Source organism: Gopherus evgoodei, chromosome 7 (assembly GCF_007399415.2).
Source record: "Gopherus evgoodei ecotype Sinaloan lineage chromosome 7, rGopEvg1_v1.p, whole genome shotgun sequence".
Lineage (NCBI taxonomy): Eukaryota > Metazoa > Chordata > Testudines > Testudinidae > Gopherus > Gopherus evgoodei.
The window spans coordinates 78,216,126-78,236,250 of record NC_044328.1 but is presented as its reverse complement, the minus strand read 5'-3'; the positions used below and the strand labels follow the sequence as shown (position 1 = coordinate 78,236,250).

At 54.1% G+C, this 20,125-nt stretch overlaps 1 protein-coding gene across 1 annotated transcript in view; it reads left to right on the top strand.

Annotated features, from left to right (window-relative positions):
* The first annotated feature begins 2,216 nt into the window (after nt 1-2,216).
* UBA7 (ubiquitin like modifier activating enzyme 7) overlaps nt 2,217-20,125 on the top strand; it is a 55,614-nt gene continuing 37,705 nt past the window's right edge. Inside the window, 7 exon segments of the mRNA XM_030568932.1 lie at nt 2,217-3,077; nt 3,294-3,462; nt 4,641-4,775; nt 6,170-6,276; nt 6,482-6,572; nt 7,317-7,454; nt 8,263-8,376. Of these exon segments, the coding sequence (XP_030424792.1) occupies nt 3,022-3,077; nt 3,294-3,462; nt 4,641-4,775; nt 6,170-6,276; nt 6,482-6,572; nt 7,317-7,454; nt 8,263-8,376 (810 nt within the window). The 5' untranslated portion in view covers nt 2,217-3,021.

Here is a 20,125-nt window from a genome sequence, read left to right as displayed (position 1 = left end):
GACCTGCAGGGCACAGGCAGCCAGGACCGGCGCTAGAGGTTTGAGTGCCCTAGGCGGGTGGCAATTTCGCCGCCCCGCGTGCTGGTCCTGCTGCTCCAGTGGAGCTGCCACAGTGGTGCCTGCGGAGGGTCCAGTGCTCCGTGGCTCCGGTGGAGCTGCCGCAGTCATGCCCCGCGGGCGGTCCGCTGGAGCCGCGCGAGCAGCCAACCGTGGCAAGTACAACTGCGGCAGCTCCACCGGACGCCTGCTGCCCTCTCTGGCAAAACGGCACCCACCAATTATTCTGGTGCCCTAGGCGATTGCCTAGGCTGCCTAAATGGTAGCGCCGGCCCTGCAGGCAGCACTGGCACAGCCTGGAGGCCGTGCGCAGCTGACAGGCTGGTGGGGGTTGGGGAGCTTCCACCCGACTGGTGCAGGCAAGACTTCCCTAGTGCTGATTATAAGGTGCTGACAGCCCTGGGTGCTCTGAGAAGCATCAAACCTACATACTGGCACAGTCAGCCCCAGATATCACAGCAGGGGAGGGACAGTGGGAGCTGCATGATGCCAGGTGTCCCCACTGCCAGGACACAGTCCATAGATGCCATTGCTGCGGGTTACCAGACTTCCCCTTCAGCTGTACACAGCCCCTAGCGCACTGCACCAGGCCCTGCACTCGGACAGGGTGGGAGAAAGTCCAGGAGGTGAGAGGAAAGTCCAGGAGGTGTCCAGACCATGCCCTCCCTACGCCCTCCAGCTTCCCTGCTGCTCCTGCACCAGTCCCTGCCCATGGCGACGCTCTGGCATTTCCGTTGCCCACCTGCGCCCTGGCAGAGCTCCGGTATCCCCGCTGTCCAAGCGGAGCTCTGGTGACGGTGACCCCACTGCCTGTGGCTCAGGCGTGTCTGTGCCTTTAAGAGGCTGAGCCGGGAGGCAGCTGTTCAAGGACTTGCCGTTTCCTGCTCTCCTTGCGCTGCTTCTTAGGCGATTGTGTGGGCACCGGTTGGCTGGGTAAGTTCTGCCCCAGCGCCCCGCTGGGCCAGGCAGGTTCGCCAGCCCCCGCCCCCCCGGCATGAACCCAGGCAGCCGTGTTATTCCCCACCTCAGGGCTGGTTCTGGGCAGGGAGTGGTGACTGGAGCAGAGGGCTGGGAGGCAGGTTCTGCTCCGGGTCCTAGAGGGGCTGAGCGTGGCCTGGTTGTGCAGGGCCTTGCCTTGCTTTCCATCTGCCCATGGGGACAAGACCTAGGCACGGGGCGGGGATGTTTTTGCCCCCATATGTGTGGGTTTCTGGCGCCTGCCCCCTCCTCCTCCTGGCCTCACTCTGCAAGTCCGTGCCCTGGTGTCCCTAGGGCCTTGCTGCTGTGCTGTGCTCTGACTAGCTCCGTGCCCTGCAGGCCCCCATGAGGCAATGTGTAGTGGGGTGTGTGGTAGACCCCTGCCCGTGCCGGGTGGGTGTCTAGTGGAGTCCCCTTCCTGCTGCATGGTGCCTAGCCCCCCTGAACCAGCAGGTGTGCTGTCCTTGTGCGGTGGGGTATCAGCCAGTCTGAGGGAGGCCACTGATTGCTCCAGTGGCCTTCATGCCAGCAGCTTCTTGTGCCATGTGCCCAACTTCTGCAGGGGTGGGTTGGTCTTTGCTGTCCCATGGCAGGGCAGTGGTGTGCCTGTAGCTCCATCAGGCTGCAGTGATCTGCTGGGATGAGGGTGCTGCCATGCTAGCCTTGGAGGCTAGGTAGGGATTGGCCCCAGCTCCCTTCCCTCAGCCACAGTCTTTGCTCCCATCTGTCCCTGTGTGGTAGGCAGGCTTCCTGGATGGCATGGGGCGTGGCACAGGGACCTGCCCAGCAGTGCCATCTGAGGCTGCTGCCCCAGGGTTGGGGAGCTCATGGAACAGGGCCGCCCAGAGGACTCAGGGGGTCTGGGGTCTTTGGTGGCGGGTGGCCCCTGCTTCGGCGGTAATTTGGCGGCGGGGGGGGGGTCCTTCCGCTCCGGGACCAGCTGCCACAGTGCCCTGAAGACTTGTGGCGAGGTCCCCCTGCCGCCAAATTACCACCGAGGACCCACTGCTGAAATGCCGGGTCTCACTTCGGAGGTGGGGGGTCCTTCCGCCCTGGAGCGGAAGGACCCCCTGCTGCTGAAGACCCGGAGCGGAAGACGCTCCAGGGGCCCAGGCCCCGTGAGAGTTTTCCAGGGCCCCTGGAGTGAGTGAAGGACCCCGCTCCAGGGGCCCTGAAAAACTCTCGTGGGGACCCCTGCGGGGCCTGGGGCAAATTGCCCTACTTGCCTCCCCCCCCCTCTGGGCAGCCCTGTCATGGAATGCAACCCACTTTGTCATTGGCAGCAACTCCCCTCCCATTGTTGGCCTTTCACTTTCACTTTCCTGACAGTGACAGGGCTGGGTCTGTTGGGGCGGGGCTGAGCTAGGATGCCAGAATAGAGCTGCCTTTCCCTTCTCATGGTCAAACCCCTGGCTGTGTTCTGCCGGGAGATGCTGGAGATGGGGTTGGAGCCCCTGAGCCCGCCAACCTGTGACGGGGAGCATCCACCATCTCATGGGGTGCATTCCAGCATCCTGAGTGCCCGCGGCCCTGGTATGGCCAAGGGGCTGGCTCCTTCTGGCTGCAACCCTGAGTAACATCTGTGATCCCCTTGGGTGCTCTGCACCATAGCTCTAGCCCAGCTTGGGTGCCAGCCTCCTGCCAGGCCCTGCCAATCTCCCCCATCCCTCTGGACAGGCTCTGCTGCCCACGGCCCTGTGTTAGCTGCCAGCTCTGGGACCCAGAGAGAGGAGCTGCCAGCCCACAGCTGGGGGCTGGGCAGGGCTGGAGCTGGACAGCTCTAAGGGCCCAGGGCAGCCTGGCTGGCTGCGTGGAGCATCCCACTGCCCTTTGCAGCCAGGAATGGAGCTGATGTGGAGCCACTAGCCCCAGTGGAGGACTAGAAGCAGGGCCCAGGAATCCTGGCCCCCAGTCTGCTTCTTTTCTTATGCAGGGCTGGGCACAGCCGCACCTACCTCACCCACGTCTGCACTGGGCAGAAGCAGCATGAGGCGCTCCGAGAGCCCGGGCGAGATCGATGAGGGCCTGTACTCACGGCAGCTGTGAGTGCTGGGCCTGGAGATCAGGGGGCACCTGGGGTCAGCCAAGGAGTGTGCCAGGTGCAGTGCCCCAGTGTGGGTGTGATGGGGTGGGGCTAGTGTGACAGGGCCATAGTGGGGGAGGGGCCAGGGGCACTGGTGTGGTGGGGACATGGTGGAGTAGGGGCTGTGCCAGCTGCATGTTCTCTCCCCCATGTGCCCACTGTGCTTGCCCCATAGCTATGTGCTGGGCCATGAAGCCATGCGGAGACTGGCAAAAACTGCTGTGCTGGTGTCGGGGATGAAGGGCCTGGGTGTGGAGATTGCCAAGAATATCATCCTGGCTGGGGTCAAATCTGTCACTGTGCACGACCCAGGCAACACCCAATGGAGTGACCTCTCCTCACAGGTACCCAAGGTGGGGGGGCAGGGCTTGAGGTCCCTCCTTTCTGGGGGCATGTACCTCCCAGCCTTGACTGGCCTGTGTTCATCCTGTGTTCTGGGGCTGGGATGCCACCAGAGCCCAAGCACACCCATCTACTTGCCCGGTGCCAACGTGTTGGCAGCAGCTGCCACTCAGGAACTGCTCTAGTGGAGACCAGGGCACTGAGAGGGACTCTGCTTCTGATGAGAATTGCGCCAAGAGTAGCAACAGGCATTTTTCCACAGTAGGTCTGTCCTGCCTCTGCAATTGGCGGCAGTGATTACTGGAGTGCTCAGTGACAGCCTCACCTGCTGACTCCCTGCAGCTGTCCCCCAAAACCCGACGGAAGCCGCATTAAGCCTGAGTGCTTCCGTCAGTCCTGTCCCCAGTGCCTGGCTCTCCCAAGTACAATGGAACGCCAAGAAAATCCAGCCCTGCACAGGTGTGGGGCCACAGTTTGGCCCCATCTCCTCCTGGCCCCGCACCACCAGCCCGCTTTGACTTGGCCACAGACTGGGTGGGTCAGGCCCAAAGAAGGAGATTTTAACAACCAATATGATAATTACTCTCTCTCCTGGCTGGGTGGGTGCAGGCTGGCTCAGGCCCAGCCCTTGGGTATCATTCAGTTTAACCTACTGACCAGGTTCAAGCGCTTACTTTGGAGATCCTCACCCCAGCCAGGCTAGGTTTTCCCTTCAGTCCATGCTTGGGGCTCTCAGCCATAGCAACCTGCAGCTCAGGGTCAGTTTCTGCTGGGAATTTTCTCTGGCTTTTCAAACAGCCTGGATTGCAGGAGGGCTGGTGCTGTGCAAAGGGGAGATCTGGATGTGGGAGCTCTCTCCCTAAATCCCCATGTCTCTTCTTTGTAAGGGCTGCCCCTGCACCAGCCCCGCTCTCCAGAGTGCTTGCTGAGGGTGTGAGGAGCCGAGGCTGCAGTGCCATGGGCAGCCTGTGCAGCCGTGATGCTCAAGGCCGGCTGCTAATGTCCCCCGAAGCAGTGGGTGGTGCCCAGGTGAGCGCTGTGACTGGGGAGGCACAAGGGGACTGTGTGCCATGTGGCCAAAGCTCAGCCCATTGGTACGGAGGTTGCGGCTGTGTCCCATTACAGCAGAGGAGGGTTTCTCCTGGCCATGGGCATTCCTCATTTGGGGTTATCTCTGCAGTTCTTTCTGTCTGAGAGCGACGTGGGCCGGAACCGAGCCATGGCCTCCCAGCAGCACCTGGCAGAGCTCAACAGCTATGTGCCTGTGACAGCCTACACCATGGAGCTGTCCGAGAGCTTCCTGGCAGCCTTCCAGGTGAGGAGGGGCCGTGGCTCGGGCACTCGCATCTGTGGGCTTGCAGGGGCCTCAAGCAGGCAGGAGCGTGGTGCAGCTGGGAGCTGAGGCTTGGCAGGTGTCACTCAGCTTCTGGAAATGGCCAGAATAACCAGCCTGAGTCTTGGGATGGGGAAGATCCACAGCTGAGTCTGAGGGTGGCGGGAGCTGGGGGGGTCTAAGTGGCAGTCTGGGGTGCAGTCCCAGCTGAGCCTGGGCAGGGCGTCTGGGGGTGGGGTCCCAGCTGAGCTCGGTTGCCAGGCATCCGTTTTTTGATTGGAACGCCCAGTTGAAAAGAGACCCTGGTGATTCTGGTCGGCACTGCCAGGTCATTAAAAGTCTGGTTGGTGCAGGGCTGGCAGGCTCCCTACCTGGCTCTGCGTGGCTCTTGGAAGAGGCCAGCATGGTTCGGCTCTTAGGCACAGGGGTGGCCACGGGGGCTCCGCACTCTGAGCACTGGCTCTGCAGCTTCCCATTGGCCAGGAACTGTGGCTAATGGGAGCTGCAGGGGCAGCACCTATGGGCAGAGGCAGCATGCGGAGCCCCCTGTGGCTGCTCCTGTACCTGGAAGCTGAGGGACATGACAACTGTTTCCGGGAGCTGCCTGAGGTCTGCGCCTCCTGGAGCCTGCACCCTGAACCCTCTCCTGCATCCCAACCCCTTGCCCCAGGCCTCAGCATCCTCCAGCACACCAAAACCCCTCATCCCTGGCCCCACCTCAGAGAAAGCACCCCCAGCCTGGAGGCTTCACCACCTCTCACACCTCAACTGCCTGCCCAGCCCCATGAAAGGAAGGAGGGTCGGGAGAGCGAGCAATGGAGGGAGGTGGGATGGAGTGAGAAGAGGCGGGGCCTCAAAGAAGGGGTGGGTCAAGAGCAGGGCTTCAGGGAAGGGGCAGGCAGCGCAAGGGGTGTTCAGTTTTGTGCGATTAGAATGTTGAAAACCCTAAGCTGTGCCCAGGAGGTGGGGAATCTGGGAAGTGATCCCATCTGAGGCTGGGGTGGCAGGGAGTCTTGTGTCAGGTCCCAGCTGAGGGCTGGCTGTAGCTTTCTGAGTTCCTAAACAAACAATTTTGGGATTGCTTCTCTCTGCAAAGAACAATCCAGGTATTACGTAGGGCTTGCACAACGGCCATGTGAGTGCCCTCTTGTGGGCCTACAGCACACTGACCCATGTGGCTGGCATTGCCCAGCGGCTGACAGGGGTAGTGAAGTTCCCATCTAGCAATGCCAAAAGCCAGCTGAGTGGCTGTGAAGTGGCATCAGGGAGACATGCTGGCCCAGGAGATGTAGCACTGGGCTTGGAGGACTCTTCCTGGGGGGCACAGCCACCCCTGAGCCAGATCTCGGTTGCACTAATGCTGGGTCTTGGCTCAGGTTGTGGTTCTGAGCAACTCGCCACTGGAGGAACAGCTCCGCATCAGCGACATCTGCCATGGCCGCAGCATCTGCTTCATCCTGGCTGACACCAAGGGGCTGGCCGGGTAAGCGTAAGATGCTACATGCCACTGCTGAGACGCACGCATGCCAGGTGCTGTGCAGCAGGGGGTGGCGTGGGGGGGGGTAGGGGCAGTGGCTGTGTGGGGAGCCCCCGACTACTCCAGTCCCAGCCTCTCCCAGCAGGGGGTGCTGTGGGGAGGGAGGTGCACTGGCTAGGGGTGCTGACCCAGCCCCTGCTCCTGCCTCTAGGCAGCTGTTCTGTGACTTTGGGGAGAACTTTGTGGTTGACGAACCCTCGGAGGCTGAGCCTGTCTGCGCCTACGTCCAGCACATCTCGCAGGTACAGCCAGGCCGAGCGCCTCGTTGGGGCCGCGGCCAGGCACCTGGGGAAGCCTGTCTCTCCACCTCAGGGCCCAGGCCCCCAGCCAGGAGTCAACCCGGGCACCACAGAGGGAATCCCAAGAGGCAGAAGTTCATCCCTTGCCCACCCTGGTTCCCCCTGTCCTTTCTGCTCAGCTATTCTCAGGTGAGAGCCCCAGCTTCTGCCAGGGCAATCCCTCAGGCCTTCGTTCTTGGGCAGGCTGTGTGCCCAGCAACCCTGCAGAGCCGTGTGATCCGGCTCCCTCTGGGCTGTGGGTCCCTGTCCTGGTGACTGGCTATGCCACTGTTTCCTCAGCGTCTCCATCTTACAAGTCGGCCTTGGCCAGTCCTCAGTGACTGGCCCCCGGCTCCGGCTCAGACCACTGGGCGTTGCCCACACACGCTCACTCTGGGCGATGCCCACACACCCATGAGACTCCCTGGTGATGCCACGTGTCCTCCCCTCAGGCAACGTCCACATGTCCATGTCCCCCCTCCACCTGTGAGAGCACACAGGCCTTTTCCACCCTAGGGAACAATGCGACATATATGGGGAACTGAGGTATACATGGGCTTTGTAAAAATAGTACAGGAATTCCCACCTTGTCACACCTCCCCCATCCGTAGCCCTCTCTTATGTGGGTTGCCCCAGGGTCACCCTTCCTCCTGTAACCCCTTTGCCATGTGGCCCAAGTGGGGTTGCTGACTCCTTCTCTCTCCCCAGGGCATGCCTGGGGTGGTGACCTGCAGGGACGGGCAGGGCCATGGCCATGGCTTTGCAGATGGCGACTTTGTTGACATTCTCGGAGTGGAGGGCATGAGCCAGCTGAATGGCTGCAAGCCCGGCCATCCGTGTTCTGGGGTGAGCATGGAAATGGGCGAGCAGGGGATGACTTTTAGGTGAGGGAGGTATCTGAGCTTGTCACCTGAGCCAGGAAGGGGTGGGGTGGGGGGGCAGAGAGAGCCTGCTGGAGTGGGTTTTGGTTTCAGTTTTGGGATGGCTGGGAAGAAGCAGGGAACTCCAAGTCTAGGGTCTAAAATCCTTGCACCCCAGAGTGACCTGGCTGAGGGGTCCTGGTTTGTATCTGCAAGCCCTGCTTGGGACTGCGTTCCTGTCGTCTAATAAACCTTCTGTTTTACTGGCTGGCTGAGGGTCACAGTGAATTGCAGAAAGTGGGGGGTGCAGGGCCCTGACTCCCCCACACTCAGTGACAGACCCCTCTCTGAGAACCAGGGAGCATTGGGGGATCCTGCTCTGGGGGCAGGGTAGCACTGGGGGGGACCCTGCTCTGGGGGGAGGCCACTGCGATGAGGACTGGGATGTAGTTTTTCACTGAAAGTCACTAGCCCCACCTCTCTGGGGGCAGAGGGGGGAAGAGAGGGATAAGGGCTTCCCTGCTGGCTCCCTGCTTCCAGCCCAGCCCCATGTGGGGGCTGCTGGGCTCCGACCAACCCTGGGCTGGTGTGAGTCCCCTAGTGCCAAGGCTAGGCTGGCCTTGGGCTCCTGGGTCTGGGTTGGGCCCTGGGCATGTCTGGGCCAAACCGAGATGGCAGAGACGCCTTAACACAGGCCTTGCCCAGTTGCCACAGACTGTGGGTCCCCAGGGGCAGAGCCCCAGTCTTACAGAGCCGGGGAGGAGTTGTGGGGACTCATGGCCCCTGTCACACAGGCACTGCCTCCCCCAGATGAGTTCACACTGGAGATTGGTGACACCGGCTCCTTTGCCCCATACCAGCATGGTGGAGTCATCACCCAGGTGAAGGTGCCACAGCTGCACTCCTATGTGAGTATGCCCCTAGCTGGACCCCCTGCCCATAAGACCCCCCCATGGCTGGCCAGCCCCCCCATGGTCCCCTTTGCAGCTAGCTAGGCCCCACAACTCTGGACCCCTGCCCCCCCCCCAAACTCCCATGGCTGGCTGGGCCCCCTACTCAGCCCCCAGTTTTCTCCCACATGGCTGGGCCCTCCACTCTGCCCACCCCAGGGCTGGCCGGGCTGCCCAACTCCCACCCCTCACAGATGGCGAGCCCCCCTGCACTGCTTGCTCCTTTCTCTCCCCCTCCCACGGCTATCCAGGCCCCTTCCCCACAAATGGGTGCAGTGTTACAGACTGCTGCCCATGAGAATTTGCTGCTTTGCTGGGACCAAACATGTCCTTGTGGATGCTCAGTAACGTGTGCTGGAGTTGCTGGCCTCACACTGGCCCCCTGGGGGGACCTCCTGTTCTCTGGATCTGGAGGGGGAGGGCCAGGCTGTGGCCAAATTGACTGACTGCACAGGAGGGGCAAACTGCTGGAGGCAGAGGTGGGAGAGGGGCCAAATCAGGGCTGAGGTTAGGAGCTGGGGCACTGCCAGCTTGGGGCAGAAGGAGTAACAGTTACCTGGGGGAGGGGCGTTTGGGGGTGTCAAGGCTGAATCCCCACTTTGAGTGCAGGAAGTGGGGGCCTGCAAGGATTCTAAAAATTAATACTGGCATCTCCAGGCTTGTATTAAACTCCCAAGGTTACAGCTTTTCTCTAACTTTGGCTTGGTAAACACTGCCACCACCCAAATGCAAAAAAAACCCCTTGGACCCAGGAAGGAGCACTTAGGAATTCTTCCCTGTAGGGTACCCTGAAGCCCTTTCACCCCGCCCCCCTCCAAGGAAGAGTTGAGAATGAAAAAAAAAGAAATTAGCTGTTGCCACCAGCTAGTCAAACAATATATGCACAAATCTCTTAGGACACCAAAGATAAATTTGTATTTAAAAACAAAAAGAAAGAGAATACATATGGAACTTGGGGTTTTGCTAGATTTTAAAAGAGCAATTCCAAAAATCAAATGCCCAAAATAGCTTTCTTGGGGATTCAGCTTAAAGGTTACAAGCAAACAAAGCATCTGAGGTTAACACAGAGGAGTCCACAAGCCAATAAGAAATAACCCTAATCATGTCTTTTTAGACATTTCCTAATTGTACTTACATATCTGAGACTTCAGATAAGTAGGTTTGAGGTATGAATTGATAAGCTGCTTACAACATTGTTGCTTTGTCCCTGCAGCCCAGAGAACAACAGACAAAGGGAAAGTTTCTTTCCCAATTTTAAAAAGCTCTACCTTCCCATTGGCTCTTTTGGTCAGGTGCCCACTTCCTTTTCTTTTACCTGTGGGCTTGTTAACCCTTTACAGGTAAAGCAAGTAGAGAACAGACCAAGAGGGATTTTACAGCTAACTGGCTGGCTGGGTGTCCATTAAAGGGAGCTACTCCTCCCCACCCCATGTATCACAGGGGAGCAGAGGGGCTTTTTGTTTCCTGTGCCAGGACAGTGCAGCTCAGCTCCTGTCTCCCAGGGCCATGCTGCCTAGCCAAGGCAGCTCTGCCTCAGCCGCTGGGATGTGCTGGGTGGTTGAAGGAGACTCCATTCAGTGCTGTATTTTGCCCCCCCAAAAGTGACAGTTGTCAGCCATGGTTTAGTGTATATGGGCATCCCGGCTCAGCTTCTCTTTCTACAGAACGCCTGTCCCAAATTTGCCTTGGCCACCGTTCTTGTTCCGGCATGCTGCTGCCAGGCCAGTGTCACTCCTGGCCATTCTTTATTTGAAAATGTTACCCTGATTTCCCTTGGCACTTCATCGTGGGCCGTCCTTACTGGGGGGGCTGGTGGGTGGCACTGCCACTTGAGAGCAAATTACTGACTATGTGTCACTATTACCATCAGCAGTCACAGCTCACGGTGTTTCTGGAACAGCACTTCCTGTCTGTCTGGCGACATTAGGTTTTAATTCTAAATTTCATCCATTTCTCCTTTTGTTTTAATCCACGTGTTAATTCTTTGGGCTCAGGACATCAAGGCTGGGTGATTTCCTGATTGGGTGTCAAACCTCTTCCCTTTCCTTTGATCCACCAATGGGAATTGCCTTGTCAACTGTTCCTTTATTTCTCTAGCCAGCCCCCTGGGGCTTCTTCACCTTTCCAGGGTGTGTAGCACTTGGCTCCCAAATATTCACCCCAGGACAGATCTTTGAAGGATGAGAGCATCTCGGTGCTTTTGAAAATCCCACTAGCTGCCTAAATGCCTTTAAAAATCTGGCCCAAAGGGCATTATACTATAGTGTATGAAGCCCTTCTGAAAAGGCAGATTGCTACTGCCATTGTTACTAGAGAGATGTATGCAATTGGCTGCCACGAGTGTTCAAAAATCATGAGTTCTACACCTGAAAGTCATGGAATTAAAGGAACTAAATACATCAGGTTGGGGGGCTTGTATTTTACCTTTTTGTTCCTGAGCCTTTCAGTGGCACGAGCTTTGTACTTTCTCTGTTCCCTCTCCCAAAGACACCATAGACCTAAAATGGGCATAAATTCCTATGACATCCAGTCCTGTTTGGGACTTCCAGGAACACGTGTTCCCTCTCCTGTCGTCACTGAAAATTGATTAAAATCCTTATTTCTGTAAGTAATCCCCCCCTCCTGCAGACACCAGAATGCACATTAACACTTCACTCTTGTTAGTTCATTTGCTGCATGCCTAAATGTTGATTTTTTTCCTGCTGAATTGTTTATACTTTTCCCTGCATATTTTAATTTAATAGCTTTTTATATATGCTACATATCGTGTTATGATACATTGCAGTATCATTCTGACAAGTTTATTGCTCTCTACTGCCAAAAGCAAGGATTTTTAACGTGAATTATGCTGTTTCTCCAAAAGGCAGCCAATGCAAAGGAGTAACTAAAATGCTGTGTCTCCACTATGTTTGCAGTGGTGTTTTAGCTGTGTCAGTGCCAGCATATTAGAGACATGAGGTGGGTGAGGGAATAGCTTTGATAGGACCAATTTCTGCTGGGGAAAGAGACAAGCTTTTGAGCCACACAGAGCTCTTCTTCAGCTCTGGAAACCTACTGAGAGTGTCCTGGCTAAATATAAGATTGAACAGATAGTTTTAGGGTAAGTAGTTACACATATTGTAAGGAACCATTTAATGTAGAGTGGCCTATTAACACCCCTGTAGTCACAGGACACAAAGGGAAAGGGGGTTAGTGGCTACAGATTGTTGTAATAAGCTATAAATCCAGTGTCTTTTATTAAGACAATTTTTAGTGTCTAGCAAGTTATTAATGTACACTCACAGGCTCGTCTTTTGAAGGAGTTGTGCAGATTTCCTGTGTGGCCGAGGACTGAGAGGTCAGACGTGGAGTGATCGCTGTGTGAGAAGTGTTCACCTACCAGTGGCAGATGGCATGTTTTTCTCCTTTGTCTTTTTCCTGTGCGAGTTCATTCCATAGAGATTGTCTGATTTCACCCGTATAGCTGTTAGTGGGACATGTAGAGCACTGGATCTTCACAGGGACATGCTAATGCAGCGGTGGGCTAACTACTACCCAGGGGCTGCATCCAGCCTTCCATATTTTATCCTGGCCCTCGAGGTCCCGTCGGGCAGCAGGGTCTGGGGCTTGCCCCACTCTGGCGCTCCAGCAGGGGAGTGGGGTCGGGGGCTTGCGTCACTCCATGGGGCTCCCAGGAGCAGCGGTATGTCCCCCTTCCAGCTCCTACACGTAGGGGCAGCCAGTGGGCTTTGCACACTGCTCCCACCCCAAGCATTGCCCCTGCAGCTCCCATTGACCAGGAAATGTGGTCAATGGGAGATGCAGGGGTGGTGCCTGCGGACAGAGCAGTGTGCAGAGTTGCGTGGCCGCACCTCCATGTAGGGGCTGCAAGGGGGACATACCGCTGCTTCTGGGAGCTGCTTGAGGTAAGCACCGCCCAGAGCCTGCACCCCGACCCCCTCCTGCACTCCAGCCCCCTTCCGCAGCCCTGATTCCCCTCTACCCTCCAAACTCCTCCATCCCAGCCTGGAGCAACCTCCTGCATCCCAACCCCTTATCCCCAGCCCCATCCCAGAGCCTGCACTCCCAGCCAGAGCCCTCCTCCCTCCCCCCCATGCCCCAACCCTCTGCCCCAGCCCAGAGCCCCCTCCCACACCCTGAACTCATTTCTGGCCCCATTCCAGAGCCTGCACTCCCAGCCAGAGCTCTCACCCTGTCATAAACAGATAGCTAAGGGTTAATGTCTCTTTCACCTGAAACACCTGACCAGAAAACCAATCAGGAAACCGGATTTTTTCAACTTTGGGGGGAGGGAAGTGTGGGTCTAAGTCTTTTGTTTTCTGTCTGCCTGCTGTCTCTGAGCTTTGGAGAAGTAGTTCTATTTTCTAGTCTTCTGTTTCTAAGTGTAAGGACAAAGAGATCAGATAGTAAGTTATATGGTTTCTTTTCTTTGGTATTTGCATGAATATAAGTGCTGAAGTGCTTTGATTTGTATTCTTTTTGAATAAGGCTGTTTATTCAATATTCTTTTAAGCAATTGACCCTGTGTTGTATCATCTTAATACAGAGAGAACATTTGTATTTTTTCTTTCTTTTTTATATAAAGTTTTCTTTTAAGACCTGTTGGAGTTTTTCTTTACTTCAGGGAAATTAAGTCTGTACTCACCAGGGAATTGGTGGGAGGAAGAAATCAAGGGGAGAACTGTGTGTTGGATTGCTAGCCTGATTTTGCATTTCCTCTGGGTGAAGAGGAAAGTGCTTTTGTTCCAGGATTGGGAACAGAGAGGGGGAGTCACTCTGTTTGGATTCACAGAGCTTGTGTCTGTGTATCTCTCCAGGAGCACCTGGAGGGGGGAAGGGAATCAGGATTATTTCCCTTTGTTGTGAGACTCAAGGGATTTGGGTCTTGTGGTCCCCAGGGAAGGTTTTTCAGGGGGACCAGAGTGCCCCAAAACACTCTAATTTTTTGGGTGGTGGCAGCAGTACCAGGTCCAAGCTGGTAACTAAGCTTGGAGGTTTTCATGCTAACCCCCAAATTTTGGACGCTAAGGTCCAGAATCTGGGAATAAGGTTAAAACATGAGTGGCAGCGGCGGGATATAGACAGAATCCAGAAGCCAGTAGGAATATTATATTTTTCTTTTCTCTGCTAAGGGCTTTTTAGCAGAGAGAAACAGTTTGGTTTTAAAAGGGAACCAGAGAGAATTTTTTTTTTCTGCTCTCTCTAGCAGTTGGTGGTTTGCATGTTAAGCGAGAAGACTGTTGAGGGTCTTTTGTCATGCAATAGCCCTCCCATTAGCAGGCAAGTACCAGCACTTATATGCATGCAAATAAAGTGGTTTTTCTGGTTTCCCTTCATTGAACATTAGCTAGAGAGAGAAAAGGAAAAAAGCACTGTTGCTAGGCAGACTTCAGGAGGCAACAGAGAGCCTGCAGTTCAGAAAATAAACACCGGAGGGCACCCCAACACAAGAAAACAGGAACCATGACTTCTAAGGCAAAGATTGACGCCGAAGAACAAATCAAAGACGCTGAACACAGGCGACAGATGGAGATGAAAGAAAAGGAAGAAAGCCTCAAACTGGCAGCCTTCCAAAGAGAACAGGCAGCCCAAGAGGCAGCACACAAAAGAAAACTAGAAGAAGAAGAGGTGGCCCACCGCCGAGAAATGGAAAAACAACAAAAAGAGAATGAAGAAAAGGAAAAACAGAGAAAACATGAACTGGAGATGGCAAAAGCTGGGCTGCATGTGCCAGCCAACCCTAACAACCCGGCGCCAAGTCTTGCTCCACAGCACAGGAAATTTCCCACCTACAAGGCAGGTGATGACACCGAGGCCTTCTTGGAAAATTTTGAAAGAGCCTGTCTTGGGTACAGCATCCCCGAAGACCAGTACATGGTAGAATTAAGGCCACACCTCAGTGGACCTTTAGCAGAGGTGGCAGCTGAAATGCCCAAGCCGCAAATGAATGACTATAAACTTTTTCAAACCAAGGCCAGATACAGGATGGGGATAACCCCAGATCATGCCCGTCGGCGCTTCAGAACCCAAAAATGGAAACCAGAGGTGTCATTTCCCAAACACGCCTACTACATTGCAAAAAACTATGAGGCCTGGTTAACAGGAAACAACATTCAAACCTTGGAAGAAGTGAACCTCCTCATACAAATGGAGCAGTTCTTGGATGGTGTTCCTGAAGACATCACACGGTACATACAAGATAGAAATCCCAAAACTATCGCTGAGGCGGGGGAGATTGGAGCCAAATGGATGGAACTGGCAGAAAGCAAAAAAGCTACTGTCAAGGGGAACGATTACCCCAGGGGGCACACAGACCATAAACCCTACAACCGAGGACAGCCAAAGACCCTCCATACCACCCAAGTAAAGCCACAGATACCCTACTCTTCAACCTCACCAGTCTCCAGTAACTCACCTCGGCCCAGTGACCCATCAGATGGAAGATGCTTTAAGTGTAATGAACCGGGACATATCAAGGCCAACTGTCCCAAGAACACCATGCGAGTGCAATTCATTACACCACCATCACACCAAAGATCCCCAGGCCCGGATGCCTCTCAAATACCCTTGGAGCGAAGGGAAAATTTGAGAGTGGGCGGAAAGAAGGTTACTGCGTGGAGAGACACGGGGGCACAAGTGTCAGCTATCCACCAATCCTTCGTTGACCCCAAATTCATCAACCCAAAGGCCAAAGTTACAATTTACCCCTTCATGTCACAAGCTGTAGACTTGCCTACAGCTCAACTGCCTGTCCAGTACAAAGGCTGGTCAGGAATGTGGACTTTTGCAGTCTATGACAATTATCCTATCCCCATGTTACTGGGGGAAGACTTGGCCAACCAGGTGAGGCGGGCCAAGAGAGTGGGAATGGTTACACGTAGCCAAACCAGGCAAGCTTCCAGACCCATTCCTGTTCCTGAGCCGTCCACAGAGGCCCCGTCTGTGTTACCAGAAACCCAGACAGAAGTAGTGGACCCGGATTCCATGCCTACCACTGAAACAGCCACAGCACCTCCAGTCCCAGGCCCGGAACTGGAACAGCAACCAGCACCAGCAAGTGCAACCACATCTTCAAACTCAACGCCAGAGGGCGCCAGCGAGCCAGAACTGGCAGAAGCACACGACAGCCATACCCAAAAGGCTCAGCCAGAGCCTGAAATACCCTCAGGTGCACCAGCGGAGAGCGGTTCACCAGCAACGGAAACAACCCCATCACCTACATCGCTTCCAGAGGGACCAAGCCCAAGTCCACAGTCTGAGGAAGAACTGGTGACCCCAGCCTCAAGGGAACAGTTCCAGGCTGAGCAGGAAGCAGATGACAGCCTTCAGAAAGCGTGGGCGGCGGCACGAAGCACCCCACCGCCTCTCAGCTCTTCTAATCGATCCCGGTTTGTTATAGACCAAGGACTTTTATACAAGGAAATTCTTTCTGGTGGACACCGGGAAGAATGGCAGCCGCAAAAACAGTTGGTGGTTCCAACTAAGTACCGGGGGAAGCTCTTAAGCTTAGCCCATGATCATCCCAGTGGCCATGCTGGGGTGAACCGAACCAAGGACCGGTTGGGGAAGTCCTTCCACTGGGAGGGGATGGGCAAGGATGTTGCCAAGTATGTCCGGTCTTGTGAGGTATGCCAAAGAGTGGGTAAGCCTCAAGACCAGGTCAAGGCCCCTCTCCAGCCACTCCCCATAATTGAGGTCCCATTTCAGCGAGTAGCTGTGGATATTCTGGGCCCTTTTCCAAAAAAGACGCCCAGAGGAAAACAGTACGTACTGACTTTAGTGGACTTTGCTACCCGATGGCCAGAAGCAGTAGCTCTAGGCAACACCAGGGCTAACACTGTGTGCCTGGCCCTAACAGACATCTTTGCCCGGGTAGGTTGGCCCTCCGACATCCTTACAGATTCAGGGTCTAATTTCCTGGCAGGGACCATGGAAAAACTGTGGGAAACTCATGGGGTGAATCACTTGGTTGCCACCCCGTACCACCATCAAACCAATGGCCTGGTGGAAAGGTTCAATGGAACTTTGGGGGCCATGATAAGAAAATTCATCAACGAATTCTCCAATAATTGGGACCTAGTGTTGCAGCAGTTGCTGTTTGCCTACAGGGCTGTACCACATCCCAGTTTAGGGTTTTCACCATTTGAACTTGTGTATGGTCACGAGGTTAAGGGGCCATTACAGTTGGTGAAGCAGCAATGGGAGGGGTTTACGCCTTCTCCAGGAACTAACATTCTGGACTTTGTAAGCAACCTACAAAGCACCCTCCGACACTCTTTAGCCCTTGCTAGAGAGAACCTAAAGGATGCTCAAGAAGAGCAAAAGGCCTGGTATGACAGACATGCCAGAGAACGTTCCTTCAAGGTAGGAGACCAGGTTATGGTCTTGAAGGCGCAACAGGCCCATAAGATGGAAGCATCATGGGAAGGGCCATTCACGGTCCAAGAGCGCCTGGGAGCTGTAAACTACCTCATAGCATTTCCCAATTCCTCACTAAAGCCTAAAGTGTACCATGTTAATTCTCTCAAGCCTTTCTATTCCAGAGACTTACAGGTTTGTCAGTTTACAGTCCAGGGAGATGATGCTGAGTGGCCTGACGGTGTCTACTACGACGGGAAAAAAGACAGTGGCGTGGAAGAGGTGAACCTCTCAACCACCCTGGAACGTCTGCAGCGGCAACAAATCAAGGAGCTGTGCACTAGCTTCGCCCCATTGTTCTCAGCCACCCCAGGACGGACTGAACGGGCATACCACTCCATTCATACAGGTAATGCTCACCCAATCAGAACCCCACCCTACCGGGTGTCTCCTCATGCCCAAGCTGCTATAGAACGGGAGATCCAAAACATGCTACAGATGGGTATAATCCGCCCATCTACCAGTGCATGGGCATCTCCAGTGGTTCTGGTACCCAAACCAGATGGGGAAATACGCTTTTGCGTGGACTACCGTAAGCTAAATGCTGTAACTCGTCCGGACAACTATCCGATGCCACGTACTGATGAGCTATTGGAAAAGTTGGGACGTGCCCAGTTCATCTCTACAATAGACTTAACCAAGGGGTACTGGCAAGTACCGCTAGATGAACCTGCCAAGGAGAGGTCAGCATTCGTCACCCATGCGGGGGTGTATGAATTCAATGTCCTTCCTTTCGGCCTTCGAAATGCACCCGCCACCTTCCAGAGGCTGGTAGATGGTCTACTAGCTGGACTGGGAGAATTCGCAGTTGCCTACCTCGATGATGTGGCCATTTTTTCAGACTCCTGGCCCGAACACCTACTACACCTGGAACAGGTCTTTGAGCGCATCAGGCAGACAGGACTAACTGTTAAGGCCAAAAAGTGTCAAATAGGCCAAAACAGAGTGACTTACCTGGGGCACCAGGTGGGTCGAGGAACCATAAACCCCCTACAGGCCAAAGTGGATGCTATCCAAAAGTGGCCTGTCCCACGGTCCAAAAAGCAAGTCCAATCCTTCTTAGGCTTGGCCGGATACTACAGGCGATTTGTACCACACTACAGCCAAATCGCTGCCCCATTAACCGACCTGACCAAAAAGACCCAGCCAAATGCCGTTAAGTGGACTGATGAGTGTCAAAAAGCCTTTACCCAGCTTAAGGCAACGCTCATGTCGGACCCTGTGCTCAGGGCCCCGGACTTTGACAAGCCATTCCTAGTAACCACAGATGCATCTGAGCGTGGTATAGGAGCAGTGCTCATGCAGGAAGCAACAGATCACAACTTCCATCCTGTCGTGTTCCTCAGCAAGAAACTGTCTGAGAGGGAAAGTCACTGGTCAGTCAGTGAAAAGGAATGCTATGCCATTGTGTACGCCCTGGAAAAGCTACGCCCATATGTTTGGGGACGGCGGTTCCAACTACAAACTGACCATGCTGCACTAAAGTGGCTTCATACTGCCAAGGGGAACAACAAAAAACTTCTTCGTTAAAGTTTAGCTCTCCAGGATTTTGATTTTAAAATTCAGCACATCACAGGAGCTTCTAACAAAGTTGCTGATGCACTCTCCCGTGAGAGTTTCCCAGAATCCAGTAGTTAAAAAGTGTTCTTAAAATGTAAAAGTCTGTTAGTTATATACTTAGTAGTATATGTAAAGGTGCATGTGTTGTATTAATCTGTTTATTTTCAAGTTCTAGAAGGAAATTGCCGCCAGTGAGCTTCCCCACTGTCTGCAATTTGGGGGGCGTGTCATAAACAGATAGCTAAGGGTTAATGTCTCTTTCACCTGAAACACCTGACCAGAAAACCAATCAGGAAACCGGATTTTTTCAACTTTGGGGGGAGGGAAGTGTGGGTCTAAGTCTTTTGTTTTCTGTCTGCCTGCTGTCTCTGAGCTTTGGAGAAGTAGTTCTATTTTCTAGTCTTCTGTTTCTAAGTGTAAGGACAAAGAGATCAGATAGTAAGTTATATGGTTTCTTTTCTTTGGTATTTGCATGAATATAAGTGCTGAAGTGCTTTGATTTGTATTCTTTTGAATAAGGCTGTTTATTCAATATTCTTTTAAGCAATTGACCCTGTGTTGTATCATCTTAATACAGAGAGAACATTTGTATTTTTTCTTTCTTTTTTATATAAAGTTTTCTTTTAAGACCTGTTGGAGTTTTTCTTTACTTCAGGGAAATTAAGTCTGTACTCACCAGGGAATTGGTGGGAGGAAGAAATCAAGGGGAGAACTGTGTGTTGGATTGCTAGCCTGATTTTGCATTTCCTCTGGGTGAAGAGGAAAGTGCTTTTGTTCCAGGATTGGGAACGGAGAGGGGGAGTCACTCTGTTTGGATTCACAGAGCTTGTGTCTGTGTATCTCTCCAGGAGCACCTGGAGGGGGGAAGGGAATCAGGATTATTTCCCTTTGTTGTGAGACTCAAGGGATTTGGGTCTTGTGGTCCCCAGGGAAGGTTTTTCAGGGGGACCAGAGTGCCCCAAAACACTCTAATTTTTTGGGTGGTGGCAGCAGTACCAGGTCCAAGCTGGTAACTAAGCTTGGAGGTTTTCATGCTAACCCCCAAATTTTGGACGCTAAGGTCCAGAATCTGGGAATAAGGTTAAAACACACCCCCTCTCACATCCTAACCCTTAGTTTCAAGAACATTCATGGCCCACCATACAATTTCCATACCCAGATGTGCGTCTGGGGCCAAAACGTTTGCCCATACCTGTGCTAATGCATATTAGTTCTCCCACAGTAAACACACGTTTTCTTAACAGCGAGGACACAGACTATAATGCTAAATTAACCATTATTATCTAGAGCTTGACAACTCAGATACCGATTGTGTGGCTAAGAGCTTGTCTACACTTAAAACACTAGAGCATGCTGCCGTAGTGTTCAGTGTAGACACTACCTGTGCCAATGGTGGGGGGGCTCTCTGGTCAGTGTGGGCAATCCACCTCCCTCAGCCGCACCAGCTAGGTCAATGGAAGAATTCCTGTGCTGTCTACCTTTGGACAGCTTAACTCTGCCGTGGGGGCGGGGGGGGAAGGGTGTACATTTTTCACATGCCTGACTGAGGTAGTTAACCTATTTCTCTAGTGCAGATGAGCCCTTGCATTGCTTCTTTGCCAGCACAGGGCTTTGCGTCAGACTGGCTGCAGGCCCTGCTGTGGGTGTGCCATGGAACCCCAGAAAAAGCCTGTGAAACTAAAGGAACCTGAGGCTTATCTTAGTAAGGGCATGTCTCCAGGGTGTGACA